Here is a 25,528-nt window from a genome sequence, read left to right as displayed (position 1 = left end):
ATTGTGAAAATGAATATAGGAAGAGGTGTATAACAGGCGGCCAATCTAATATCGTCCAATTTACATCATCCCCCAAAGTTAAAACTATGCCCCATGTCTTTAACAGCTTTTTTGCCATTTACCAAAGAAATTAGGCAGTATCACTCCTCAGACAGGTTTAAAAACATTAAAAATTGTCGGGTTAGAAGAAGGGATTTAAAATGTGTGTCTTAGTCATCTTCTGGGAGAAGTTACGTTCCCCAATGTTATTGATCCTCTTGCTTTCAAGTAAAACTAATAGTAAATGGTTTGAAGTGATGACCTCACCACTGAACATCATCAAGTAAACTTCTGCAAATTGCTCAGTATTAGTACTTACGGTGTTGGCCAAGTCATTTTGGTCCAAATGTTGCTGACAAACAATACGTCCCCATGACCTTTGAGGAACAGTTTGTTTTAAGTATTCTGAGAAACTGGTCTTTGAGTGCTTTTTTCTGCTGCCTTGAAGAACTAACAAATGCAGCAGGTTTCACAGTTTAATACCATAGCCTGCGATAACTGCTTCTTTTACTTTAGCCTTTGTAGCTGTGGCTAGGAAGGGAGGAAATTTATATTTTTCTTCCTTCCTTTCTTATGTCACTTTTCACCATGTACCACCTGCTCATATGGCATCCCATTACCAGCCTCAGAGATGCATGAGAATGGGCTAGTGTGATTCACCATTCTCTTTCTCGATAATCATTTTGATCAAGTCTCAAGCCGCTTCGTGTTCCCTTGTACTAGTGACACTTTAAAATATTATTTATCTTTTTATTTGGCATGGGATCAAAGTAATAATAGTTGGGGGGGTGGAACTAAACGGAGGAGCCATTTCATGTTTTTGACAGTTCCAGTTTAATTAATTGACGCCAAAAAAATCTTTGATCAGGGTTGTATTAAATAGCTGCAGCTACCTTAACCTTTCAAAATAACAATAGATGAGCTTACCTCACATCTAAAGCTAAAACCTCAAATCTTAATACCTGAATTGAAGTCTTAAGGATAATTTACTGCTTGGACCTAAGAAATAGGAGCAGGAGTAGGCTATACGTCCCCTCGAGCCTGCTCCGCCAGTCAATAGATCTTGGCTGATCCTCGACCTCGACTTCACTTTCCTGCCGTTGTATCCAAAAATCTATCAGTCTCAGTCTTGAATATACTCAACAGCTGAGCATCCACAACCCTCTAGGGTAGAGAATTCCAAAGATTCATAACACTCTGAGTAAAGAAATTTCTCTCATCTCACTGCTAAATGCATGACCCCTTATCCTGAGATTATGACCCCTAGTTATAGACTCCAGCCAAGGGAATAGCCTCTCGCATCTACCCCATCAAGCCCTCAAGTATTTTATAGTTCAGATTTTGTGACTGTAATGATGGGGAAACTATCAGCGTCGCCGTCATTACAACAGGGAAACTGATAGCATCATCTGGCATCCACGTGTGCGCAGTTAACTGTCAGTGATTCCCTGCTCCTCCACAGGGTGCACAGTTGAAGACCCTGCAGAGCGAAATCTGTGAAAATCATTTGAATTGACGTGAACTTCCACTCCTGTGCTATTAGTCATGCCTTGTTGAGTGAGATGTAACTGGGTTTTTAAAAGGTGCACAAAGTTATAATTACTGCTGAACTACCTCCCTAGTCCTGAAAAAAATAATTTTATATTTGTGGAATGTCAAACTTCTCCATTATGAAAAAGGTTCCATAGGTCTTTAATACAATAAGCAATATTTTTTAGTCCGTTTAATGTTTCAGTGTCTGCCTAAATCCCATGTGTATGTCCCAATCTTTATCTTGCTTTCTGTAAAATGATTAAAAAGTGAAGGATATTTAGTGCATTTTACTTCCTGGTTTGCTGTCTATGAGAGTTCTTTAATGGGATTAGTTGCTTAGTCTGCTTGAAGACAACATTGTTGCTGGGTGCCAGAGATCTCTATAGCTGGCGCCAGAATCAACTTATCAGGAAAGGTGAAATCCATGCCACAGAGCTCGCTAGATCTTTGTGGGAAGCTTTCTTTGAGGTCAGCAGCAAACGCCATCACTTCAACGCTGACTGCAGATCTTGGCCATAGGTTTCAATGAGATCACGACTCCTCCTACTCAATCTCTCCTCATAGGACACCCTCTCATCCCAGGAATTAATCTAGTGAACCTCAGTTGTACTCTAAGGTAAGCCTATCCTTACTTGGGTAAGGAGACCAAAACAGTGCACGGTACTCCAGGTATTGTCTCATCAAAGCCCTATATAATTGCAGCAAGACTTCCTCACTCTTATAGTCCAACTCCTTTGCAATAACGGAGAACATATCATTTGCTTTCCTAACTGCTTGCTGTATCAGCATGTTAACTTTTTGTGATTTAGAGTCACAGAGTTATACAGCACAGAAACAGGCCCTTCGGCCCACTGTGTCTGCGCCGACCCGCAAGCCTATCTATTCTAATCCCATTTTCCAGCACTTGGCCCGTAGCCTTGTATGCTATGCCGTTTCAAGTGCTCATCTAGATATTTCTTAAATGTTGTGAAGGTTCCTGCCTCTACCACCCCTTCAGGCAGTGTATTCCAGATTCCAACCACCCCCTGGGTGAAAACATTTTTCCTCAAATCCCCTCTAAACCTTCTGCCCCTTACCATAAATCTATGCCCCCTGGTTATTAACACCTCCGCTAAGGGAAAAAGTTTCTTCCTATCTACCCTATGTCCCTCATAATTTTGTATACCTCAATCAGGTCTCCCCTCATCCTTCTCTGTTCTAAGGAAAACAACCCCAGCCTATTCAGTCTGTCTTCATAGCTGAAATGCTCCAGCCCAGGCAACATCCTGGTGAATCTCCTCTGCACCCTCTCCAGTGCCATCACTTCCAATAGTGTGGCAACCAGAACTGTACACAGTACTCCAGCTGTGGCCTAACCAGCATTTTATACAGCTCCATCATAACCTCCCTGCTCTTATATTCTATGCCTCGGCTAATAAAGGCAAGTATCCCCTTTGCCTTCCTAACCACCTTATCTACCTGTGCCTTCAGTGATCTATGGACAAGTACACCAAGGTCCCTCTGTACTTCCTCGGGTCCTACCACCCATTGTATATTCCCTTGCCTTGTTAGTCCTCCCAAAATACATCACCTCACACTTCTCAGGATTAAATTCCATTTGCCACTGCTCTGCCCATCTTACCAGACCATCTATATCGTCCTGTAATCAAAGGCTTTCCTCCTCACTATTTACGACACCACCAATTTTCGTGTCATCTGCGAACTTACTGATCATACCTCCTATATTCACATCTAAATCATTAATGTACACCGATCCCTGTGGTACACCACTGGTCACAGGCTTCAAATCGTAAAAACAACCCTCGACCATCACCCTCTGCCTTCGGCCACTAATCCAATTTTGGATCCAATTTGCCAAATTGCCCTGGATCCCATGGGCTCTCTTGACCAATCTCCCATGCGGGGCCTTAACAAAAGCCTTACTGAAGTCCATGTAGACTACATCAACTGCTTTACCCTCATCTACACATCTAGTCACCTCCTCAAAAAATTCAATCAATTTTGTTAGACATGATCTCCCCCTGACAAAGCCATGCTGACTATCCTTGATTAATCCCTGCCTCTCCAAGTGTTTTTTCCAATAGTTTCCCTACCACTGATGTTAGACTCACCGGCCTGTAATTACCTGGTTTATCCCTGCTACCCTTCATTCGCAGTCCTCCAGTCCTCTGGCATCTCTCCTGTGGCCAGAGAGGATTTGAAAATTTGTGTCAGAGCCCCTGCTATCTCCTCCCTTGCCTCATGTAACAGCCTGGGATATATCTCATCTTGGCCTGGGGATTTATCCACTGTTAAGCCTGCTAAAACCGCTAATGCCTCCTTCCTTTCAATGCTAATTTGTTTGAGTATACCACAAACCCCTTCCCTGATCTCTACACCATACATCCATAGTGAACACAGATGAAAAGTAATAATTTAAAACCTCACCTATGTCCTCTGGCTCCACACACGCATTGTCACTTTGGTCCCTAATGGGCCCTACTCTTTCCCTGGTTATCCTCTTGCCCTTAATATACTTATAAAATGCCTTGGGATTTTCCTTTATCTTGCCCGCCAGTGTTTTTTCATGCCCCCTCTTCACTCTCCTAATTACTTTTTTTTTTTAAAATCCCCCCCCCCCCCACCCCCCACACACACACTTTCTATACTCCTCTAGGGCCTCTGCTGTTTTCAGCCCCTGAATCTGCCATAAGCCTCCTTTTTCCCTTATACAATCCTCTATATCCCTTGACATCCAGGGTCACTGAACTTGTTAGTTCTACCCTTCACCTTTATGGGAACATGTTGGCCCTGAACTCTCACTATTTCCTTTTTGAATGATTCCCACTGGTCTGTTGTAGACTTTCCTACATGGAGCTGTTCCCAGTCCACTTTGGCCAGATCCTGTATAATCATATTGAAATCGGCCTTCCCCCAATTCAGTACAATCATTTCCGGTTCATCTTTGACCACAACTACCTTAAATCTTACAGAGTTATGGTCACTATCGCCAAAATGCTTCCCCACTGACACTGATTTGTGTACATGGACACCTAAATCCCTATTATTCATTACATTCAGGAGATCCAAATACTTTTGCAATGGAATGGATTAAACATTTAAACAACTTTTCTTGCCATCAATTTGTAAACATGGACACAATTAAAACCTTAGAAAAGCTAGCTGACTACTTAAATCCTCAAAATCACTGTAAATGGATAAAATATGGTCATTATAAAAAAACTACAGATTAAATTAAACCTGCACATGTCTTAATTCAATTGTAGAATCCCTGACAGAAATGTCAGCTTTAATTCTGTAAGATATTGGCAGTTGCTGGGCAACGATTTTAAGGTTCAGATTTAGATTTAGATATACAGCACTGAAACAGGCCCTTCGGCCCACCAAGTCTGTGCCGACCATTAACCACCCATTTATACTAATCCTACACTAATTCCATATTCCTACCACATCCTCACCTGTCCCCTGTTCCTATATTCCCCTACCACCTACCTATACTAGGGGCAATTTATAATGGCCAATTTACCTATCAACCTGCAAGTCTTTGGCATGTGGGAGGAAACCGGAGCACCGGAGGAAACCCACGCAGACACAGGGAGAACTTGCAAACTCCACACAGACAGTACCCAGAATTGAACCCGGGTCGCTGGAGCTGTGAGGCTGCGGTGCTAACCATTGCGCCACTGTGCCGCCCTGTTCAGCAATTATGGGTGTAATTTCTGTAGATGAAACCCAGTACAACTAAGCTGCTGTCACTTGTTCAGTTAGCGAGTGCATCAATTCTGCTTTGTTTATATATATATCTATTAAACTATTATAGAAAATTAGATTTACAGAAAAAGAAATCAAACATGTTAGGAATGTTTTATACCCTGTTTATGCTTAAATGCCTCGACTCGCATCACATTGTGCAGAAGGGGTATATTGTACCTCACTAGGGACACCTGATGTTGTTCCCCTATACCCTACATTTTACACTGAGTGCTGGTCTATATCCTGATCCCAATTTCAATTTGTCCTAAATTGGCATGGAACAAAACAGTTACTGAGCAACTGGTACAAAGGCACCAAGGGCACTGATGTGTGTAATGAGGACTGAACTAGCCCGCAATGGATATCAGTAAAGACATCACAGTGTCCTATTGAACACTGGTCTGTGCTGAATTTGCTGATCTTAGCTGGGGTAGCAGCATATAGCTGTGGCTGGCTTCAGTAGAACCATGCGAGGGGGAAAAATAAATCGGAAAACATCCTCACTCTTAATAGTTATCTCTCTCTTTCTCACCATCACTACCACCAAAAAATGTGCCTTTAGTTGATAATAGCTGCAATCATGGTCAGGTTCAGCTATGCAATCCCACATGTTTGCGTATCATGATATTATGTTTAGACAGACATAATAACTATGACCAACAGAGGAAATACTGGAGGTAAAAGATAACATAAAGTCTTACAAATTCCAATGTAACTGAACACCTTCTGGAAAGATGGAATAGGGAATAAAATTTTGGCCTAAAACCCAATGGCATGGGGCTGATGACGGAGTGCGGATGCAGCACTTTATGCACACGTAAGAGGAGCTGGCCTCACCCATGATGCAAAGTCAGTTCATTAACATAATTTGATGGAGTATGGTGAATGAGATGTTGGGATGTTGAGAATGCATCAAGATCAGGGCAGCATTTCTGTGTCAGCAGCATGAAACTTTAATTCAGAAGGATTTTTTTGGGGTCGTGGAGAGAGGAGGCTGGTGCCCAAAATTGACCTTTTTTAGGTACAATGATAAAGATAGGCTGGGTGGCTCTTGTAAAAAGTCAGGATTGCCTAGTGGCATTTTGTTTCTACGCATTGGAGTTCACTTTTCAATTCTTGGCTCTGATTGACTGCATCATTGCTCAGTTGCTCCAGCCGCATTCTGGGGTTAGGGCCTCATTTAAGTGCTCTGCAGGCTTTAATGGGACTTATGCACAGTTTGTTACTTCTATTAACTGAAGCCTGATATACATAACAAGCTTCATAATGGCAATCTTTTCTTGAACACACAAGGATAAGTTAAGATGAGACTTTTTTTTTTTAGGTTGGTATGTTTTGCCCTTGTGGTTACATTGCATTCCGCCTACACAGTATTAATGCAGTTTAAAATCTAGAGACTCTGCTTTTACATGTGTTAAAATGGGGGGAAGGAGTAGAGAATGATGCATCATTTTAAAACAGTATGAACAAAAAAGGTTACATTATAATTTTGATTAGTTTGTTAATTGAGAACTATTTTTGTTATCCTTGCTCTTTCAGAGACAGATTTTGCTGAAGGAAAACTGCAAATGATAGAATACAGTTACAACTTTCAGTTGTCTGAACATTGATGGTTAGAGAAATATTACTGCGTCAGAGCAGCTCAGACTCATCTAAATTCCAAAATTAGGGACTTCTCATTTTCAAATATGTTATTTTTTCAAACTAAATTGGAGGAAGGACCACTCACCATGGTAAGCACTTTCTGTAAGCATTCCACTTCCAACAAAATACCTACATTAAATCCACGATTCATATTTAGAATATACACAGCTAACTATACTATGGTGACATATTTTCAGTTATTCACATTAACATGTGCAGGGCAGATGGCCTTGACGTTTCACTTGCAAGGCAAGGCTGAAATGCGCTAACGGCTATCTGTGCATTTTCTCCAAGGGTTATGGGGGGCAGACAGGAAAGTGAAGTTGAGATCACCATCAGATCAGCCATGATCTTATCAAATGACAGAGTAGGCTCGAAGGGCCGAATGGCATACTCCTGCTGCTAAGTCCTATGTTCCTATGTTCCATTTGAAGTTTTTTTTTTAAACTGTTGTAGGTCATTCCAGCTAACTAAACTGCAGTAATAAATTAATAAGTTTAGTTACAATTGAACACATGCATGACCTGATTCAAGTGCACCCGTGGATAGGCTAACCTTGGTTTCGTACTTCAACGAAAAACAGGAATGGCAAGAATCTTCAGAATCCACAAATTCTTCAATTCTCTTGTTTAAAAAGTATCATGTGTACCCAATTGACACATAGGGTTGAGGTGTAGTCAAACATTGACAAAGCGCAATCAAGGATCTAAATTCTGATCTCTAATTTCTGTTCTAAGAAATCTGCTTCGATAACAAGTCTCAATAAATATTAGAGTAGAAAAGGTGAAGATTTGAAAAGGTAAATATTGAAAGATTGTTTATGCCGCTTGATGAATTGGCAACATGGGGACATCTTTGCAGGAAAAAGGGGAAAGTTAGAAGAAATGTTTGCACATATAGTTATTAAGACATGAAATGTTTATCACGTGCAGTATTGATAGAGACTAGAACATCATTTAAAATGGAACTGGTTAAGTATTTGAAATGGGAGAATATGAAAGGATACTAGGCAAAGCACAAGGAAACTGGATTAGAGTAGATGGGCTGAATGGATTCCTGTGCTGTTTTTTCCTGTGATTTTTTTTTCAAACATCTCAAAATATTTGGCATTATTTTCAGGGATAATAAATGGAAATTCTACATTTGAGTCGAACATGCTCGTCTGGGGTTGGTGTTAAGGCATCAGTTTTTCCAATTGTTGGCCTTAGCAAATCCCAAAAAAAGTTTCCTTCTGGGTCCACATCATAGATCTTAGTGCAATATAAAAACAATTTTAATGTAGTCGCTTTAGGTGCTTTTTGAATGTGCAGCAGAAATAAACAAACAGTCGTTATTAAAGCTCAGATTTGGTTGTGCATTTAGTCATGATAAAGGCTGATAAATGCATGTGCCACATGTGGTCACTCTCAAGCCGAGTCAAGTCAGTTAGTAGTTGCAGCTGTTACAACCAGTTCATGTCACGCAAAGAGCAATGCAAGCAGCAAACAATTACTAAAACAATGAACCCTTTCTCTATAAATCAGCTATTAAATTCCCAATATAAGAAAGGAAATTGTTGAAATTTTCACAAAATAAGGAATGTCTAATTAAATAAATTAAGCTTCACTTCAAAACATTCTAATTGCTGCGTAACTGCATTAACAGTAAATTATAGAAAACCATTGTAAGCAGTTATTAGTTTTTGCTTTCAAAATTGCCACACACAGGCTTGAAATGCAAAAACAACTAGGAAAAGGAATGAAGTATGCAAATTCTCCTCACATATCCCAGCGCAGTTTCCTCTGTTCAGTTGGGGATTATATTCGGAGCAGGACAATGAAGGAAATACAGATGGTAGGAAAGAAGAGATTTCAATTCATTAATGCCCAAAAAAAACAAATCACAATTGTCCCCAGTGTATGGCAGCGGGACATTACCATACCATGTAGTGCATGACCATTTCTTTGGAAAATTATTCCTGCAAATTAATTTTGTCGACAGTCTTAAGTCAAGACTCTGAATACGAGTCGTGTATATACTTCACAGCAGACCAAAAATAGCAGTTTTTTTCAAGTTTTCTTCTATTTTTAACTGACAGGAACTGTAGTGTAAAAATTTTCTAAAGAATTGCACAACAAGCATGGTTGATGTCACACACTATAGCTATCAAACATGACATTAAATTCTAAACCCTCTAAACTTCCTGTGTCTAAGGCAGATAGTTAACTTCCTGTTACATTCTATTGTGGCTGACCATTGATGGAAAGTTGATCAGAATAAGTACATCATTGAATAATCTTAAATCTTGGAAACTACTTTATCTGATCAACACGGTTAGCATTATTTTTCTCCGATTTTTAACTTTGCTAATTCAAATAGACCAGGAAGGTTAGAGAGTTGTACATGGGCAATAGTTACCAAAGTGATTATCGTCACGGAGACATTTTGAGTACTCGGCTTGCTCCGTCACATAAGTTTTTTTAAAATTTGAATGTGTATTGGTTGAAAAAAGTATTTATACTCCAACAAAAATTAATAGGTCTTAAGTACATATCTTCATGAACCAACTTAATTCAGGAACATGGGGGCAGGTTGCCAAAAAATAACAGTTTTATGCAGGACTCCTTGTGTCGAAGCATAGACCAGTATTCACAGCGCCTCTCTCCATTCACAATATATGCTGCACTCCTACCATTGTTTGTTCGTACCTTACACTGAGTTCACGCTGAGGTGATAACAGTAACAATGCGTTCATTTTTAATACCACATATAAGAGAAAAAAAAATGTTAAAAAGGAGAATTCATTCATATTTTTCAGTATTTTACAACACACAGCTGCAGGTACCTTTTCCGAAAGTTTTGCTCTGTGGAAACTTCACCCCTCATTACTTGCACGGGGTGGGGATTTTGGTTGAGGGGAGAAAATATTTTTCTAACAAAAACCTATGAGTCTTCTTCCCACAAACAAGATGAAAGGTAAAGTGAGAATATGGTTGGTGAGCTGAAAGCTCAACCCATTCCTCGCTTTATGGCAAACATACTGAAAATCCTTCAATGTTCTTGTTTTCTAAAATACAATATCTCATGAGAATATTCTCTAAAGTTCAAATGTAGAAATTAGAAAACTGCATGAAACACAAGTCATTTAACTCTTAGAACTCCTGAAAAATTCCCATTATCGTAGTATCCTATTTCCCCCCTACCCACCTCCCACAGGAGCCACAGTTATCTTACACACCTAAATCTTACACACCACCCCAAGTTTTCAGTTCACAAACTGTGAAACTACCTTCTAAATAATTTTGTAATTCCTGGGCTAATACAAATAGGAAGGGGAGTGACACACTGTAAGCCCTTTGCACACTGTAATTCACAGCCATGATGACAGCAGTCTGACCTTGGATGGCAGAAGTCTGAGCTTCCACTGCAGCACTCAGACATTGGGTGGCTGCTGCTTGTGCTGCAATGGAAGCTGAGACATTGGCATCAAACGCTACATTGTGGTTGGGTCCACAAGTGTGTGAATGGAGTTGGCCATCACTGCACCACTTCCATTCTTGAAAGGATGCGCTCCAAGTTCTGCACAAAGCTCTTTGTGAAGATGGTGCCAGACTCCTCCACGCTCCTTGACATTGACCACAGGCTTTCTGGCAGGCTTCCTATGCACTAAGCATTTCATTATGCATACCCATCAGCGTTCTATTGAAGGTTGCCCCATCGAAGTACTCAACTGAATCCTCTGCAGTGGAACTTGTGTGTGACCTCGCCCTTCAGTGAGCTGGCACCTGCACTATACTTGCCCCCTGCCCTGGCTGCAGCCTCCTTAATGTTTCACTATGTGAAAATCCTGCCTCTAAGGTATCTCTAAATTATACACAGTGCCAGTATCTGTGCTGGTGGAAGCAAGTGTGAAATCAAGTAATGGCGTATCTTCATCATCACTATCTTGCTGTTCCTCCATTGCCTGGCCAGGCTGAACTTCTTCAGTGTCCGACAGCAGAAAGGCACATGCGTAAGGTTGTGATGTGGGGAGTTGGAGGAAAGTAAGAGGCATATGCTTACACCATCTTCAGCTTGTAAATCAGAATAGAGTGTGGGATGAGGGGGGAGGTGGGATATGAGAAGGATTTAATGTGAGGATATTGTCATCGTTGATGGTTTTAGCCCCCTGCCGAGGACAGCATTAGAAAAGGGCGTCCCAACAATAGCCAGCACATTCTCCTCCATGGGGGTTAGAACATCCAGGTAGGCCTGACTCATCCAGTTAGCTCCTGCTACCTCAATCATGGGGGAGCCCAGCACATCAGTGCAAAAGACAAGGCTGAAGCATTTGCAACAATCTTCAGCCAGAAGTGCTGAGTGGATGATCCATCTCGGCCTTCTATTGAAGTTCCCAGCATCACAGATGCCAGTCTTCAGCCAATTCGATTCCCTCCCCGTGATATCAAGAAACGACTGAAGGCACTGGATACTGCAATGGCTATGGGCCCTGACAATATTCTGGAAATAGTACTGAAGACTTGTGCTCCAGAACTTTCCGTGCGCCTAGCAAGCTGTTACAGTACAGCTACAACACTGGCATCTACCTGGCACTGTGGACAATTTCCCAGGCATGTCCTGTACACAAAAAGCAGGACAAGTCCAACCCAGCCAATTACCAACCCATCAGTCTACTCTCAATCATCAGTAAAGTGATGGAAGGTGTCGTCAACAGTGCTATCAAGTGGCACTTACTTGGCAATAACCTGCTCAATGATATAAAAACAAGAAATGCTGGAACCACTCAGCAGGTCTGGCAGCATCTGTGAAAAGAGAAGCAGAGTTAACGTTTCGGGTCAGTGACCCTGTTCCGAAGAAGGGTCACTGACCCGAAACGTTAACTCTGCTTCTCTTTTCACAGATGCTGCCAGACCTGCTGAGTGGTTCCAGCATTTCTTGTTTTTATTCCAGATTTCCAGCATCCGCGGTATTTTGCTTTTATTTTACCTGCTCAGTGATGCTCAGTTTGGGTTCCGCCAGGGCCATTCAGCTCCTGACCTCATTACAGCCTTGGCTTAAACATGGACAAAAGAGCTGAACTCCAGAGGTGAGGTGAGAGTGACTGCCCTTGACATCAAAGCAGCATTTGACCGAATATGGCATCAAGGAGCCTCAGCAAAACTGGAGTCAATGGGAATCGGGAAAAACTCTCTGCTGGTTGGAGTCATACCTAACGCAAAGGAAGATGGCTGTGGTTGTTGGAGGTCAATCAAATCAGCTCCAGGACATCATTGCAGGAGTTCCTCAGGGTAGTGTTCCAGGCCCAAACACCTTCAGCTGTTTCATCAATGACCTTCCTTCAATCATAAGGTCAGAAGTGGGGATGTTCGCTGATGATTGCACAATGTTCAGTACCATTCGTGACTCCTCAGATAATGAAGCAGTCCGTGTAGAAATGCAAGAAGACCTGGACAATATCCAGGCTTGGGCTGATAAGTGGCAAGTAACATTCATGCCACACAAGTGCCAGGCAATAGGAGAGAATATCTCCCCTTGACATTCAATAGCATTACCATCGCTGAATCCCCCAGTCTCAATATCCTGTGGATTACCATTGACCAGAAATTGAGCTGGAGTAGCCATATAAATACCGTGGCTACAAGAGCAGGTCAGAGGTTAGGAATCCTGTGGCGAGCAGCTCACCTCCCGACTCCCCAAAGCTTGTCCACCATCTACAAGGCACAAGTCAGGAGTGTGATGGAATACTCTCCACTTGTCTGGATGGGTGCAGCTCCAACAATGCTCAAGAAGTTCGACACCATCCAGAACAAAGCAGCCCGCTTGACTGACACCCCATCCACAAACATTCACTCCCTCCACCACCAATGCACAGTGGCAGCAGTGTGTAGCACCTACAAGATGCACTGCAGCAACGCACCAAGACTCCTTAGACAACACCTTCCAAACCCGCGACCCCTGCCACCTACATAAAAGCAAAATACTGCAGATGCTGGAAATCTGAAATAAAAACAAGAAATGCTGGAAATACTCAGGAGGTCTGGCAGCATCTGTGGAAAGAGAAGCAGAGTTAACGTTTCGGGTCAGTGAAAGATAGTTACTTGAAAAGAGAAATATTGAAGGGCTTGGACAGCAAGCAGAAGAATGAGTTTAGAATATGTGGTTGCAATCAAGAAAATCAATTATGCAGACTTAGGGCTGGATTTTATTATCCTGTGTCGGGTGTGCAAAATGGCAGTGTTCCTACCTGTGAGGTTGGCGGTTTTGCTGCCGCAATTACGTGGCGGACGGCCATTTAGCATGACGGTATCCGTCACTCCCATTCACATGGTGACGAGCGGCATTGACGACGTTGTTAATGGCCTCACCTAATGTTGGTTTGCAGAGTTTCCCCCTTCCCCCCAACAGTATCCACTTTCAGAGATTCCCCCTTCCCCCCAACAGTATCTACTTGCAGAGCTCCCCCCTCCCAACAGTATCCACTTGCAGAATGCCCCCCTTCCCTCACATCTGCAGATTGAGCTCAGTGGCAATGTCCAATGTGAAACAAAATTCCAAGATAGCAACGGATGATTCTCGCCTCAGTGGCACCAACTTTTCAAAGACAAGAAAGTGAAGGCACATGAGTGCACATCATACATTAGATTACAAAAGCCTGGTAGGACCGTGGCAAATTAGATACAAATTCATGTGAAACAGTGTGAAACATATTTATATTACGATCCCGTTGCATCACGGCGGAGGTGCCACCACGGAAGTTCACCTCCTCAGAGAAAATCGGAGACCGGCATTACGATGTCAGGTTCCGTGGCGGACGGTTCCACGCCAATTCTCCAGTGCCCTCCAACCCCCACTGCCAAAAAACCCTCCTTGTAACAGAGCATAAAATCCAGCCCTTAATGTGCTGACTGGGCCATTTTCTTTCTGTAACATTCTGTGAATCTACAACTTTGTAACTCAATTTGTTTTTAGAATACATATGATGATATGTATGTATAACACACACACACACGATATATGGGGATACGGTGATAATCAGGTATAATTCCAAATAATATTTGCCAGCACTTTGTCCATTTTTCCATGTCCTTGAAAGTTCTAAAATTATTCCAATCTGCTTTGTACATAACTAGGTGAAATTTTTCCTGATAATTTTAGAGAAAAAGTCAGTGAGTACAAAATGGGTCTTATTTCTTTAAGTTCCCTTGTATTGTTGTCTACTTGTGACTAATGACAGCATGAAGGAAGAAATGTCTTTATTTTCGGTTTTCTAATGCTTTGTGTAATAGTTTAATGAATTAATTGTTACAGTTCTGGTCTCCATATTATTAAAAAGGATATTGAGGCACTGAAGAAGGTACAAAAAAAGATTCACAAGGATGATACCAGAACTGAGAGGATTTTTTTTATTCATTCATGGGATGTTGGCGTCACTGGCTATGCCAGCATTTATTGCTCATCGCTAATTGCCCTTGAGAAGGTGGTGGTGAGCTGCCTTCTTGAACCGCTGCAGTCCATGTGAGGTAGGTACAGCTACAGTGCTGTTAGGAAGGGAGTTCCAGGATTTTGACCCAGCGACATTGAAGGAACGATGATATAGTTCCAAGTCAGGATGGTGTGTGACTTGGACGGGAACTTGCAGGTGGTGGTGTTGCCATGCATCTGCTGCTCTTGTCCTTCGAGGTGGTAGAGGTCATGGGTTTGGAAGGTGCTAGCTAAGGAGCCTTGGTGCATTGCTGCAGTGCATCTTGTAGATGGTACACACTGCTGATATCGTGCGTCGGTGGTGGAGGGAGTGAATGTTTGTGGATGGGGTGCCAATCAAGCGGGCTGCTTTGTTCTGGATGCTGTCAAGCTTCTTGAGTGTTGTTGGAGCTGCACCCATCCAGGCAAGTGGAGAGTATTCCATCACACCATTTCCTAGCCTCTGACCCGCTCTTGCAGCCACGGTATTTATATGACTACTCCAGTTCAGTATCTGGTCAGTGGGGGATTCAGCGATGGTAATGTCATTGAATGTCAAGGGGAGATGGTTAGATTCTCTCTTGTTGGAGATGGTCACTGCCTGACACTTGTGTAGCGCAAATGTTATTTGCCACTTATCAGCCCAAGCCTGGATATTGTCCAGGTCTTGCTGCATTTCTACACGGACTGCTTCAGTATTTGAGGAGTTGCGAATGGTGCTGAACATTGTGCAATCATCAGTGAACATCCCCACTTCTGACCTTATGATTGAAGGAAGGTCATTGATGAAGCAGCTGAAGATGGTTGGGCCTAGGGCACTCCTGCAGTGATGTCCTGGAGCTCAATGATTGACCTCCAACAACCACAGCCATCTTTCTTTGAGCTAGGTATGACTCCAACCAGCAGAGAGTTTTCCCCCTGATTCACTCTCACCCCACCTCTTGAGTTCAGCTCTTTTGTCCATGTCGAACCAAGGATATACTTATCAGGAAAGGTTGAACAAGTTGGGAATTGTCTCTCTATGAAAGAGAAGGCTGAGGGGGTGACGAAATAGCATTATAAAGGGGTTTGATAAGGTAGAAGTAGAAATGTTTCCACTTGTAAGAGAAACCAAAACTAGAGGGTAAGATGGTCAACAATAAATTCAATAGAAAATTCAGGAGAAACTTTTTTGCTCAAGGAATGGCAAGAATGTGGAGTAGTTGCGACAAAAAGTATTAATGTATTTAAAGGGAAGCTAGATAAACACATGAGGAAGAAGCGAAAAGAAGGATTGGGAGGAGGTTGGTGTGAAGCACAAATACTGGCATTGACCAGTTGGGCCGAATGGCCTAATTCTGTGCTGCAGATTCTATGTCACATTCAGCTTCAGAAATGTGTCATCCATATCCAAATGTAACGGTACACTAACTTAAGATATACCTTCCTGATGTCCATTACTTGTCAATATACCAAATTCTATATCTTATTTGAGAGTTTCTACCTCACTTTAAATGTCATTGTTTCCAACATTTCATATTACGTATCTCATTGAGCGATGCCGTAAGTTCAACGGATAATTTGAAGAGAACAGCAAAATTATCAGGGTCGATTTTAACTAGGAAATGTTCAGGGTGGCAGCAGTGTGAGGCAGAAGGGAAACCCCAACAGGGAGCTCAGTGTGAGGTCCAAACCATTTTAACACCTGGGCATCATTTAAATAATCCAGGATCGTCTCGCAACTGAAACTAGAAGGGAGGTTAGGGCCAGAGGCAAGTACAAAAATCGGGTCATGGGCCCGAGGGAATATTCCCCAGCCTAAAGATGGCTGCATATAGTGACAATACTATTTCCAGTCAGAAAGGAGATGATTAGGTAATTTCCCCATCTATCATGCCTGGAGACTGCACTGCTGTAACTGACTGAATTGATTTTACACACAAGTTCTGCTTGTTGCTGTTCATGGAGACTCTTTTTAAATAGACAATAAGTAAAATTTGTTAGCTTTGTTGTTTGCTGAAAAATGCACTGTTTGGCTTTAAATCCTGCCTTGCCTCCAACTCATTGGCTGACAGTGATATCAATAAACACTCCACATAAAGTAGATGGGAAGCTGGCATGTAGTGCTTGACCCCAACCATCTTAACCCTCTCTTCCCCTCCCCAAACCACCATACGTTTGACCCATGCTACAGCATCGAACATCACTTCCTCCTTCCTGTTCTGATGATGCCAATTTGTGTAAGAATACATAATGGTGACAAAGGTGGACAATAACCACAGCAAATAAGCTAAGCGAAAGGACTGAAGCACAGGAAATTCCTCATATTTGTGCCTAACACTAGATGGTGCTGCACTTTAAAGAACCCCAAGTTGTATTCTACATACAAATCTATTCATAGTTCTCCTACCCATAATACAAGCTTTCTTGCTGTTACGATTTTTAATCAGGAAATACATTTTAAAATCAATAAAGCAATTTTTACAAACATGTACAATCATTGTCATCCCAATTATGCGAATAGACAATTAGAAGTTCAACACACAGGAGCTCTGATGGCAGTTAAAGCAGTCTCGTACAGACTGCTTCATGTGAAACTCAGTCAGTATCAGTTGTGTGTTGTTCAGTTACATCTCTCAATTGGGTATAAAGGACTTGAAGATCAGGCTGCTTCATGACATGAGGCAAGATTTTAGCACCACTTCCTTTGTTAAGCAACAATTAAAAATACTAAAACTGTTGAAGAAGAAAAGTGAATTGAATCATTGAAGATCAGTAAAAGTAAAAATGCTAGTCAGATAATGTAATTTGGGCAAAAAGATGCTATGCTATTTAATATTTAAAATAAGCAATAATGGAAACGTCTCATGTCAAATCATGAAGACAGAAGCAGAAGCATTCATTTTGCTATTCTTCCTTTTAATTGATCACAGTGATAGACACAAGGCTGCCTGTGTTGGCTTTCATTAATGTTTTGAATTATCATATTTATGGGCCATAAAAATTGGCATAGTAGCACATCACAGCCTAAGTGCCAAAATGTGTCTGTTGCAGACCCCTTCAAAGTTCACAAGATCAGGGCAACTGTCTTCATTTCCATACCACTGGGTCACTGTCACTCTGGGTGAATCTGGGGCACCCACCATACCCACATGGCGAGAAGTCTAGTGGAGGTAGGTCAAGCTGAGGGTAGGGAAGGGATGCTTCTGGTCCTCCACAGAATTACGACTTTGCTGCCTGCTGCTTGGGAGGAGGGGGTGTTGCATTCAAAATATTTTTCAAAAAAGAATGTGTGATTCCTCTTTGAAGGTCAAGGCCCAAATCTTGCCTTCATGAGAATGTCTCTGATTACAGTGTTTGGCACTGGATTGGGAGCCTGCATATCCAGGTCCTGACCTAATTATTGACTGTTCTCATAGAGTCATAGAGAGATACAGCACTGAAACAGGCCCTTTGGCCTACCGAGTTTGTGCCGACCATCAACCACCCATTTATACTAATCCTACATTAATCCCATATTCCCTACCACATCCCCACAATTCTCCTAACACCTACCTACACTAGGGACAATTTACAATGGCCAATTTACCTATCAACCTGCAAGTCTTTGGCTGCAGGAGGATACCAGAGCACCCGGCGAAAACCCACACGGTCACAGCAAGAACTTGCAAACTCCGCACTGGCAGTACCCAGAACTGAACCTGGGTCACTGGAGCTGTGAGGCTGCAGTGCTAACCACTGCACCACCCTGATATATTCCATATGAAGTTATGACTGGAGTACACTGGAATGACTAGATTTTTAGTCCATGTTCTTTTGCCTTTTTTGTGTTTTTGGAAAGCCCAATTTAGTTGAAAGAAGAGCACCATATCTTTGTAAATCAGCACATTTACACTGTGCTTGGTATATGGACTTGAATTAACCAGATAGCTGGAAAAGGCTAGCAGGTCTATGTGATGCAGCAGATAAAGTGGTAGCAAAGTGGCAGTGTGAACATAGTAAAACGGTGCTTGATATACAGTCATGCAGCACTTTCCTACAAGGAATATGAGAAATTTTACGAACAGGAAAAGGTCCTAACAAGTCTGTCTTTCTTTTGATTCATCCCAACCCCACCCACAACCATCTCATTATGAAAACAGAAAATGCTGAAAATTCTCAACAGGTCTGGCAGCATGTGTGCAGAGAGAGAAAGAGTTAAAATTTCAGGTCCTGATGATAGGTCATCGACATGAAACGTTAACTCTGTTTCTCTCTCCATATATGCTGCCAGACCTGCTGAGTATTTCCAGCATTTTCTGTTTTTATTTCAATTTTCCAGCATCTGCAGTATTTTATTTTTGTAATACTATTCCATTAAATCTGTTTATACCCCTTTCTTTGAAAACATATCCAGTTGTCTACTGAACCATTCATATAATTTTCTTTGTTGGCCTTCCCAGGTAATTTGTCCACACTTCAATTATCCTTTGCATGAAATAGTTGCAGCTAAATTCCCTGTTTATTCGTACTTTAAAATAACACCCCTTAGTTTTAGTACCCCCTGTACTAGGGGGTACTGGTCAAATACATTCACCATTTTGAGAATTTCTATTAGGTCAATGTCTCCCCTCTTCCAGTGAGAACAAGCACAACTTCTTTAACCTTTCTTCATCATTTAGTTTATTAAAACCAGGCTATTTTCTTGGCTGCAGGCTCTCAAGGTCAATTTACCTTTTGCATGTTAACACACTGATAGTTAAATTTCAACAGTAAACCACAGTAAAGCCTGTTACCAAGCCAACAATATCATAACAGGTAGCTCCTTGTTTTTAAGCATATTTTGCAACAAATACAATTCAGTTTACTGTGATGTATGGGCAGCATAATAGTGTAAAGTACAAATTATTTTAAAACTCTACATTTTATTTTAAGTATTCCCAATTTTAAAAATTCTCAAAATATAGCACTTTCATCTATCAGCTTGCCAAATTTTATATATAGCCTTACAGTAAACTTCCATATAATCTGTGATTTCTGTTTTGCTTATGGACAGGTAGACCAAAACATTTTATGAGAGAATTTTTATTCACCAAAAAGATAAGTACAAATCAAGGTTGTGTTGTCCATCTAACTCATTCTTACATGGAAACTATATTCCACCTGCTTCCATTTTAGCAACAGCTGCCTCTTAAATATGCTTTTGCCTTCACAACCCTACCAGATATTAATGATTCTTTGCCTGAATCTATCCTGAAATTGACGCTTACCGGTTTGTACCGGCTTAGCTTTAAATACTGTTCAGAATTAACATTTTCTATTTCACTTAGTACCTTATATAGCTCAATAAGGCTCCCTCTCATCTGCCGCCTTTTAAGATGAAGACTCTTAAGTTTTTTGAACATTTCCTCATAAATCAGTCCTCTGATACCAAAAATGTAATTTCACAAAATTAAATGAGAAAAAGCTATGTACAACTCTGAAGTAAATGAAATCAAAAATGACATGCTCTCTTAAGAATAGCAATGGTGCAATTTAGGGGAGTATTTAAATGGTGCAGTTTTTCAACTTTGCATCTTATGGCAATGCTTTGCATTAATACACAACAGGTAGGATTTTAGTCAATTATTGATGCATAAAGGTGCTCTGGATTCTGCAGTTTATCAATTTGGAATTCAACAAAACTACAGACTGGTGAAGTGAATATGTGGTGAAATAGAGGCTTCACTGCTAAACTGTAATGGAAATTCAGTAGCCGAAAGGTCAAACAAGGCATCATTACAATGCAATGGAAACTCAATGCAAGACGTGCAATTTTTGAAATATGTTCAACATATAATGAATTTGTACTAACATAATCGGTACAATGTAAACCAGCTCAAAGGTTTTGTTGATATCTTTCATCCACTCGTATTTTCATTCAAAAGATGAAATTAGCATTAAGAGCTTTGATGTATTTTGGAAAATAAAAAAAAGAAAAGAAAAACCACAAAGTGAATGAAGGTGAAAATGTTGCCACACAGCAAAGCTGTTGCATTAAGGTACATACACAAAGGTCAGTATATACTGAATGAAAAGATACCACTACAAACCACATTTTATTCCACTTACCTACCAACAGTTAATTTAGGCAGCACAGAGATACTAGAAGGTTATGCTTACAGAGTAACATATGTTCTATTTACAGCATCAGTTGTGTTACAGATCAAATATTATTTATGAGGATGGATCAGACAGGATGTTAATTAATAGAGATAACATATAACGGAGTTATGGATATTTATGCAGTTCCAAGTTAACATGGGTTTGGAATAAATGGTCAAAATATGGACTCCAGCATCAATAACGGATCCCAATTACTCTCTGTTCATTTCAACTAGTTATTAGATCATATAAAAGGACTTTGCTTTTTTTTAAAACTAACTTGTATACATATATTTCCTTCAAAAAATAAATTGCAGTAGTATGAGCTAACACTACAGTATTTGGAATAACACAAGCATGAAACCAGAAATCCAGGATCACAATAGCTCAAATATATCAAAGCAGCCAAATTACAGATATGATATATGAACGTTCAGTTTATAACTGTCATTTTCAGAAGATGGAGGACAATAAAATATTAACTTATGAATTTTCTACATGCAGTTCCCCTAAATGGTTTATGTGTATGAGCAGTATAGCTAAGAACCCAAAACCCAAAGTCTAATTGCAAACCTGAGTCATTTGTTCTGAAGCTGCTTTGCTGTATACAACATGCTTTCAATTCGACTGGGCTGAATTTTGTTCTGAATGTGGGGATCCCGGCGACAGACCGGAAGGTGGAGGGAGACCCTGCCATGGCCCTCCATTGGACCCTCACTGCAATTCTTTGGCAGGCAGACAATTAACTGCCCGCCGTCAGGGTGCCGTCCCATTAAGGGATGAGCTCCCACTTCCAGAGCTGCTGGCCCCTCGGAAGACCAGTAGCTCTGCAGTACCAGCAGCAGCAATGGAAGCAGTGGCCACTGCCAGGACTGCAGGAGACCCTGCAACATCGAGGACTTCGGAGATCTTGGGAGAGGTAAGTGGGGTCAGGGTTGTGGGGGCCTAGTCAGGCAGACCCCGACGAGGGGGTGGGGGGAGTGTCTTTCTGGGGGAGCGGCGATCGCCAGTGGGGAGGCCCTCCGAGGGCCCTCGTTTGCCCGCAAAGGAGGGACCCACCCCCAACCCCGCTAGGAGGCCACAAGGCTTTACCTGGCGACATCTCCCTGCTATGTCGGGCCACTTCGCCTTCTATTAAATTGAGGCGGAGGCAAAAGAGGCCCTTACGTGGCCATTAATTGTCCTGGGGGCGGGAAGGCCATCCTCAGCCTTCCCCACCCCGGACTAATTTGGAAGGCATCAGGAAGGTGAAGGGCACTCCGACCTCCACCTTCCAATGCAATTTTATGGGCCGCCTCCATTCCCGTCCTGAGGGGGCCCATAAAATTCAGCCCACTATCTCAGCAAGTGAATCAATGACTGTAATTAAGAACATCTAATTTAAATCAATGGATGGTATCATTGGAGACAATTAGAGTTTTATTTAAGTATGTGAAATTAGCAAGTATTTTCCCTCCCCAGAATCACTCAGGTGTGTTTAGTTTGCTGTCTGTATAGTGAAGTGACAAGAAATTAATTTCTGAAGATAGATCTTGACACAAACGTGGGCTTTATGGAATCCCTTTCTCTGGACTTGACAACATTGACAGTGCTGAAATTCGTGATATGGAAGGAAGCTTTCCTCACAGTAACTAGAAGTGTTGGACTTTTAGGCATTTTAACAGTAAATGAGCTGTCATCTGAACTGAACCAGAAGATGTAAACATGATGTGACTCCCCATAGGGGAAGCACACAGTCCAGTTTCTGGAAATCAAGTGCTCTTTAGCAATTGGATCCAGGTGCCCTCCAGGGACATGAACCACAGCTGATAACAGCCTGGTTTACTTTGATTGCACAATTAATCATTACAGACTACGTCAGTTTCTCATATTTTTGTTCCTTTCATTTGGGCTTTCTTTTTGTAGAATACCTAGTTACTAATTGTTCAGTAAAGTCTCTTTATTAGAGCATTTTACCAGAAAAGGTTCAAGGACTCTGTCACATCTGAGGTCTCTTACACAATATGGTGCTGTGCAGAGATCAACTTGTAACAGCTAGGGCATTGTTTAGTTATCGTGAACTAGTGTGAGAATCTTTAAATGACATAAGCAGCATTACTTTTTGGAAGTGTACCATTCTAATGAAGCATTTTCTGGCCCATTCTAATGGAATAATTTTCTGGGCAGCTTTTTATTTGCTGTTTGCAATCTATACAAGTAAATTGCGTCAAACTGCAACATGTGTCCCTTACAGCTGACATGAACGGGTTAATGATGATCTGCAAGGCTTCTGGCTCTTTTCCGTCCCCAAACAAAATAAGACTAACCAAACAGTTTTCATGAAGACAGTGTCCCTTTAATGAGGTGTCAGTCTCCAAAAATTAACACAATGTCAGAAGCTAGTAATTACTGAAGTACTGAAATATAGAAATAGGGGCAAAATTCTGGTGGTCGCGCTCCAAGAGGTTATATTGGGGTCACGCCTGCTGCTGCCCTCCAGCATTGAACCCAATGGGCAGCAGGAGGGCACCTCATGGGAGGGATGAATGCAAATGCCACTATGGATACATCTCTGATATTAACTTGCATAGCAGCTGAAAACTGCATCTGGGTCTTTACTGTTTTCTGATAGGGCTGTGTTCTGCCTGTCTCTCACCAGAAGACCAGCTGAATCCCAAAGGAATTTTGGTCCACAAGCTGTAGTGATGGTGGAATGCATACATCTCAGGTACTGCAATCAGAGGTCATAGATTTGATCGGTTTGGCTTGTTTTTGAAGTTCAGAGAACAAACTGTGATTTCTTCACAAGAATGTTGTCATGCCCAGTCAAGACATATCATATTCTTACTTTTTAAGATACAAACTTTATTTAATTTGGAATCATTGAAATTGACTTTTCCTTTAAAGCGGACAATGTGCTGCAAGAAGGTCAGATGATTTGGCCTGTATATTCAAACTGTCTCACTGTCTCAAAAGGACAAAAGGATACATTCCAGACTAACAGGTGTCAATGACACCCATTTGGAATTGAATGAGTTCTTCTGAAACAAAGGTGTGAAGTAGGCACATCATAATGGGATTGTACCCATCCAGACATCAATGGATGGCTATGGATTCCACATTCTGGGTCACTGTGTGCTCACACCAGGGGAGAAGGCCATGTGTCAACTAACAAAGACTCTAATTTGATGGATTTTGACCTTAAAAGGCAACCCTGTAGAGAGAGAGAGGGGAGAGATCACAGGAACCTCACAGGAAGACAGTCGAGCCAGGGGCTGTGGAAAGATCCAGCCTAGATAAGAAAATAAGCCCTGCTGCTAATTCTACAATTCAACTTGGTGCAGCAGAGAACTGAAAGTGACCACCACCTCCAGTCTGAAATCTTACACACCAGAAATCTACAGCGCCTCATCAAATTTCAAGGCTACAAACAACCCAGGCCTGCACCTTTAAAGGAGACTGTTCTACTTAGAAGATTCAACAGGTTTACCATAAACCACGAACACCTACCACACCTTGAACTCTCATCTTTTTCCTTCTATCTATCTTCTCTTGAGAGTGCATGTGAAAGTGAGTGCGTGAATGGTGTTGCGAACATTTCGGGGAATGAATATTGTTCAATAATTAGTTAATCTTTTGTTGTAAACCTACAAGAAAACCTGTCAGTGTTTTTTTGGAAAGTAAAACACTCAGGGGCTAACTCATCATTTTAAACAAAACACGATTGCGGTCAGTTGGGAGGTGAACTGTGGGAACCGCCCACACACCTTACCACCCGGCAATAATAATATCCATGAGCATCAAATGTTCAATTGAAGGGATATAATAATGCATTAAAATCTGTTTTTTGGTGGGGGAAGAGGTGTGTGGGGAATTGTCTAGTAATGCCAATTGCAGCCTCAGTCATTGGCTGCATAATTATTGCCCGTTTCAGACCAAAGTTAGGTGTTAAGATTTCTGGATTCATGGATTGTATACAAGGAACAGCAGTTATATTGGAAATAAATGAAGTTTTAAGACCAGTCGACAGACTGTGATAATACAGACTAATTATAAAACTAAAAATTTTAAAAATCACTCACAAAGAAAAACTATAAATGAGACAGTGCAGTGAATAATTAAAATTAGTCACCAAATCATTTCTGCTGCACAATTTAGACAATGCTGTTATCTCATTAAATAGGGCCAACATATACAGTAGCCCCAGGTCCTTTCCCTCGGAGAACACTACGTAAAACGTACATCTAAACAAAATGTTTTGTAAATAATAATGTGTACTTCAGATTGCACCTATTCTAGCTTTTAAATTTATAAGAGTAAAGGAAAATCGATGCGTCAAAGCAGACATCTCTTCTTTTGCTCAACCAGAGCATGACAGTGAAAGAGTTAAGGATTTAGGTGCTGTCAAAGGAAATGCTTCAGTAAACAAATCCTCTCAGCTACACACCCTGTTATTTTAGTTGCTGACTGCATTGTCAAACTTTCGCTACAGCCCTCAAGAATAATCAGAAATCTTATTCATGTGTGAAAAGTTTCGGTGCAATGATCTCCAGCAAAGAAAGGACCCAAGATCACATTTTGGCCAGTTGTATTGTCTATAAACAGATCCATTTTACAGCTGTCACCACATCTACAATAAACCTGCTGTACAATTTCACATAGTTTTAAGAGAGAACATGCCATGCCTTTCCTCTGACCTTTAGGAGCGATCGTGTTAAAAAAAGTTTTGCTTACCTCCTCCAGCTGACTGTGGACATGCTGGACTATTAGATCAATGGCAACCATGTTCCCTCCTCCTTAAAACAAAGACAATAGATAAAACATTGAATGCAATGACATGGCCAGCAAAGACAGATGTGTTTTCAAATTAACTTTTGTCACTTCCCCCAGACTGCCTTTCAATAGAAATTGCATCCTACATAAAACCACAGTTTGAGATGTTCAAAGCCTCAAGTTGGCATCTAGTTAGCTAGCAAGCAGTATGCTTATTAAATAATTACATCCCGTACAATGTAGCTGTCATTATTTTAGATGCCAG

The 25,528-nt window shown here is 41.3% G+C and overlaps 1 protein-coding gene across 12 annotated transcripts in view; it reads right to left on the bottom strand.

Moving 5' to 3' along the window:
* The window catches only part of LOC137378157 (uridine-cytidine kinase-like 1), a 187,595-nt gene that overhangs the window by 21,630 nt on the left and 140,437 nt on the right, over positions 1-25,528 (bottom strand). For 10 of the 12 annotated variants that reach the window (XM_068048293.1, XM_068048294.1, XM_068048286.1 and 7 more), the window contains 2 exons: positions 25,225-25,286; positions 9,657-9,715 (listed from right to left, as the gene is read on the bottom strand). In XM_068048293.1, coding sequence (XP_067904394.1) covers positions 9,657-9,715; positions 25,225-25,286 — 121 coding nt within the window. Of the gene's footprint in view, positions 1-8,730; positions 8,751-9,656; positions 9,716-25,224; positions 25,287-25,528 lie in introns of all 12 variants that reach the window. The other 2 variants (XM_068048296.1, XM_068048295.1) reach the window with 2 other exon arrangements.

The sequence above is a fragment of the Heterodontus francisci genome, chromosome 16, assembly GCF_036365525.1.
Source record: "Heterodontus francisci isolate sHetFra1 chromosome 16, sHetFra1.hap1, whole genome shotgun sequence".
Classification (NCBI taxonomy): Eukaryota; Metazoa; Chordata; class Chondrichthyes; order Heterodontiformes; family Heterodontidae; genus Heterodontus; species Heterodontus francisci.
This window is presented reverse-complemented; position numbering and strand designations above follow the sequence as displayed.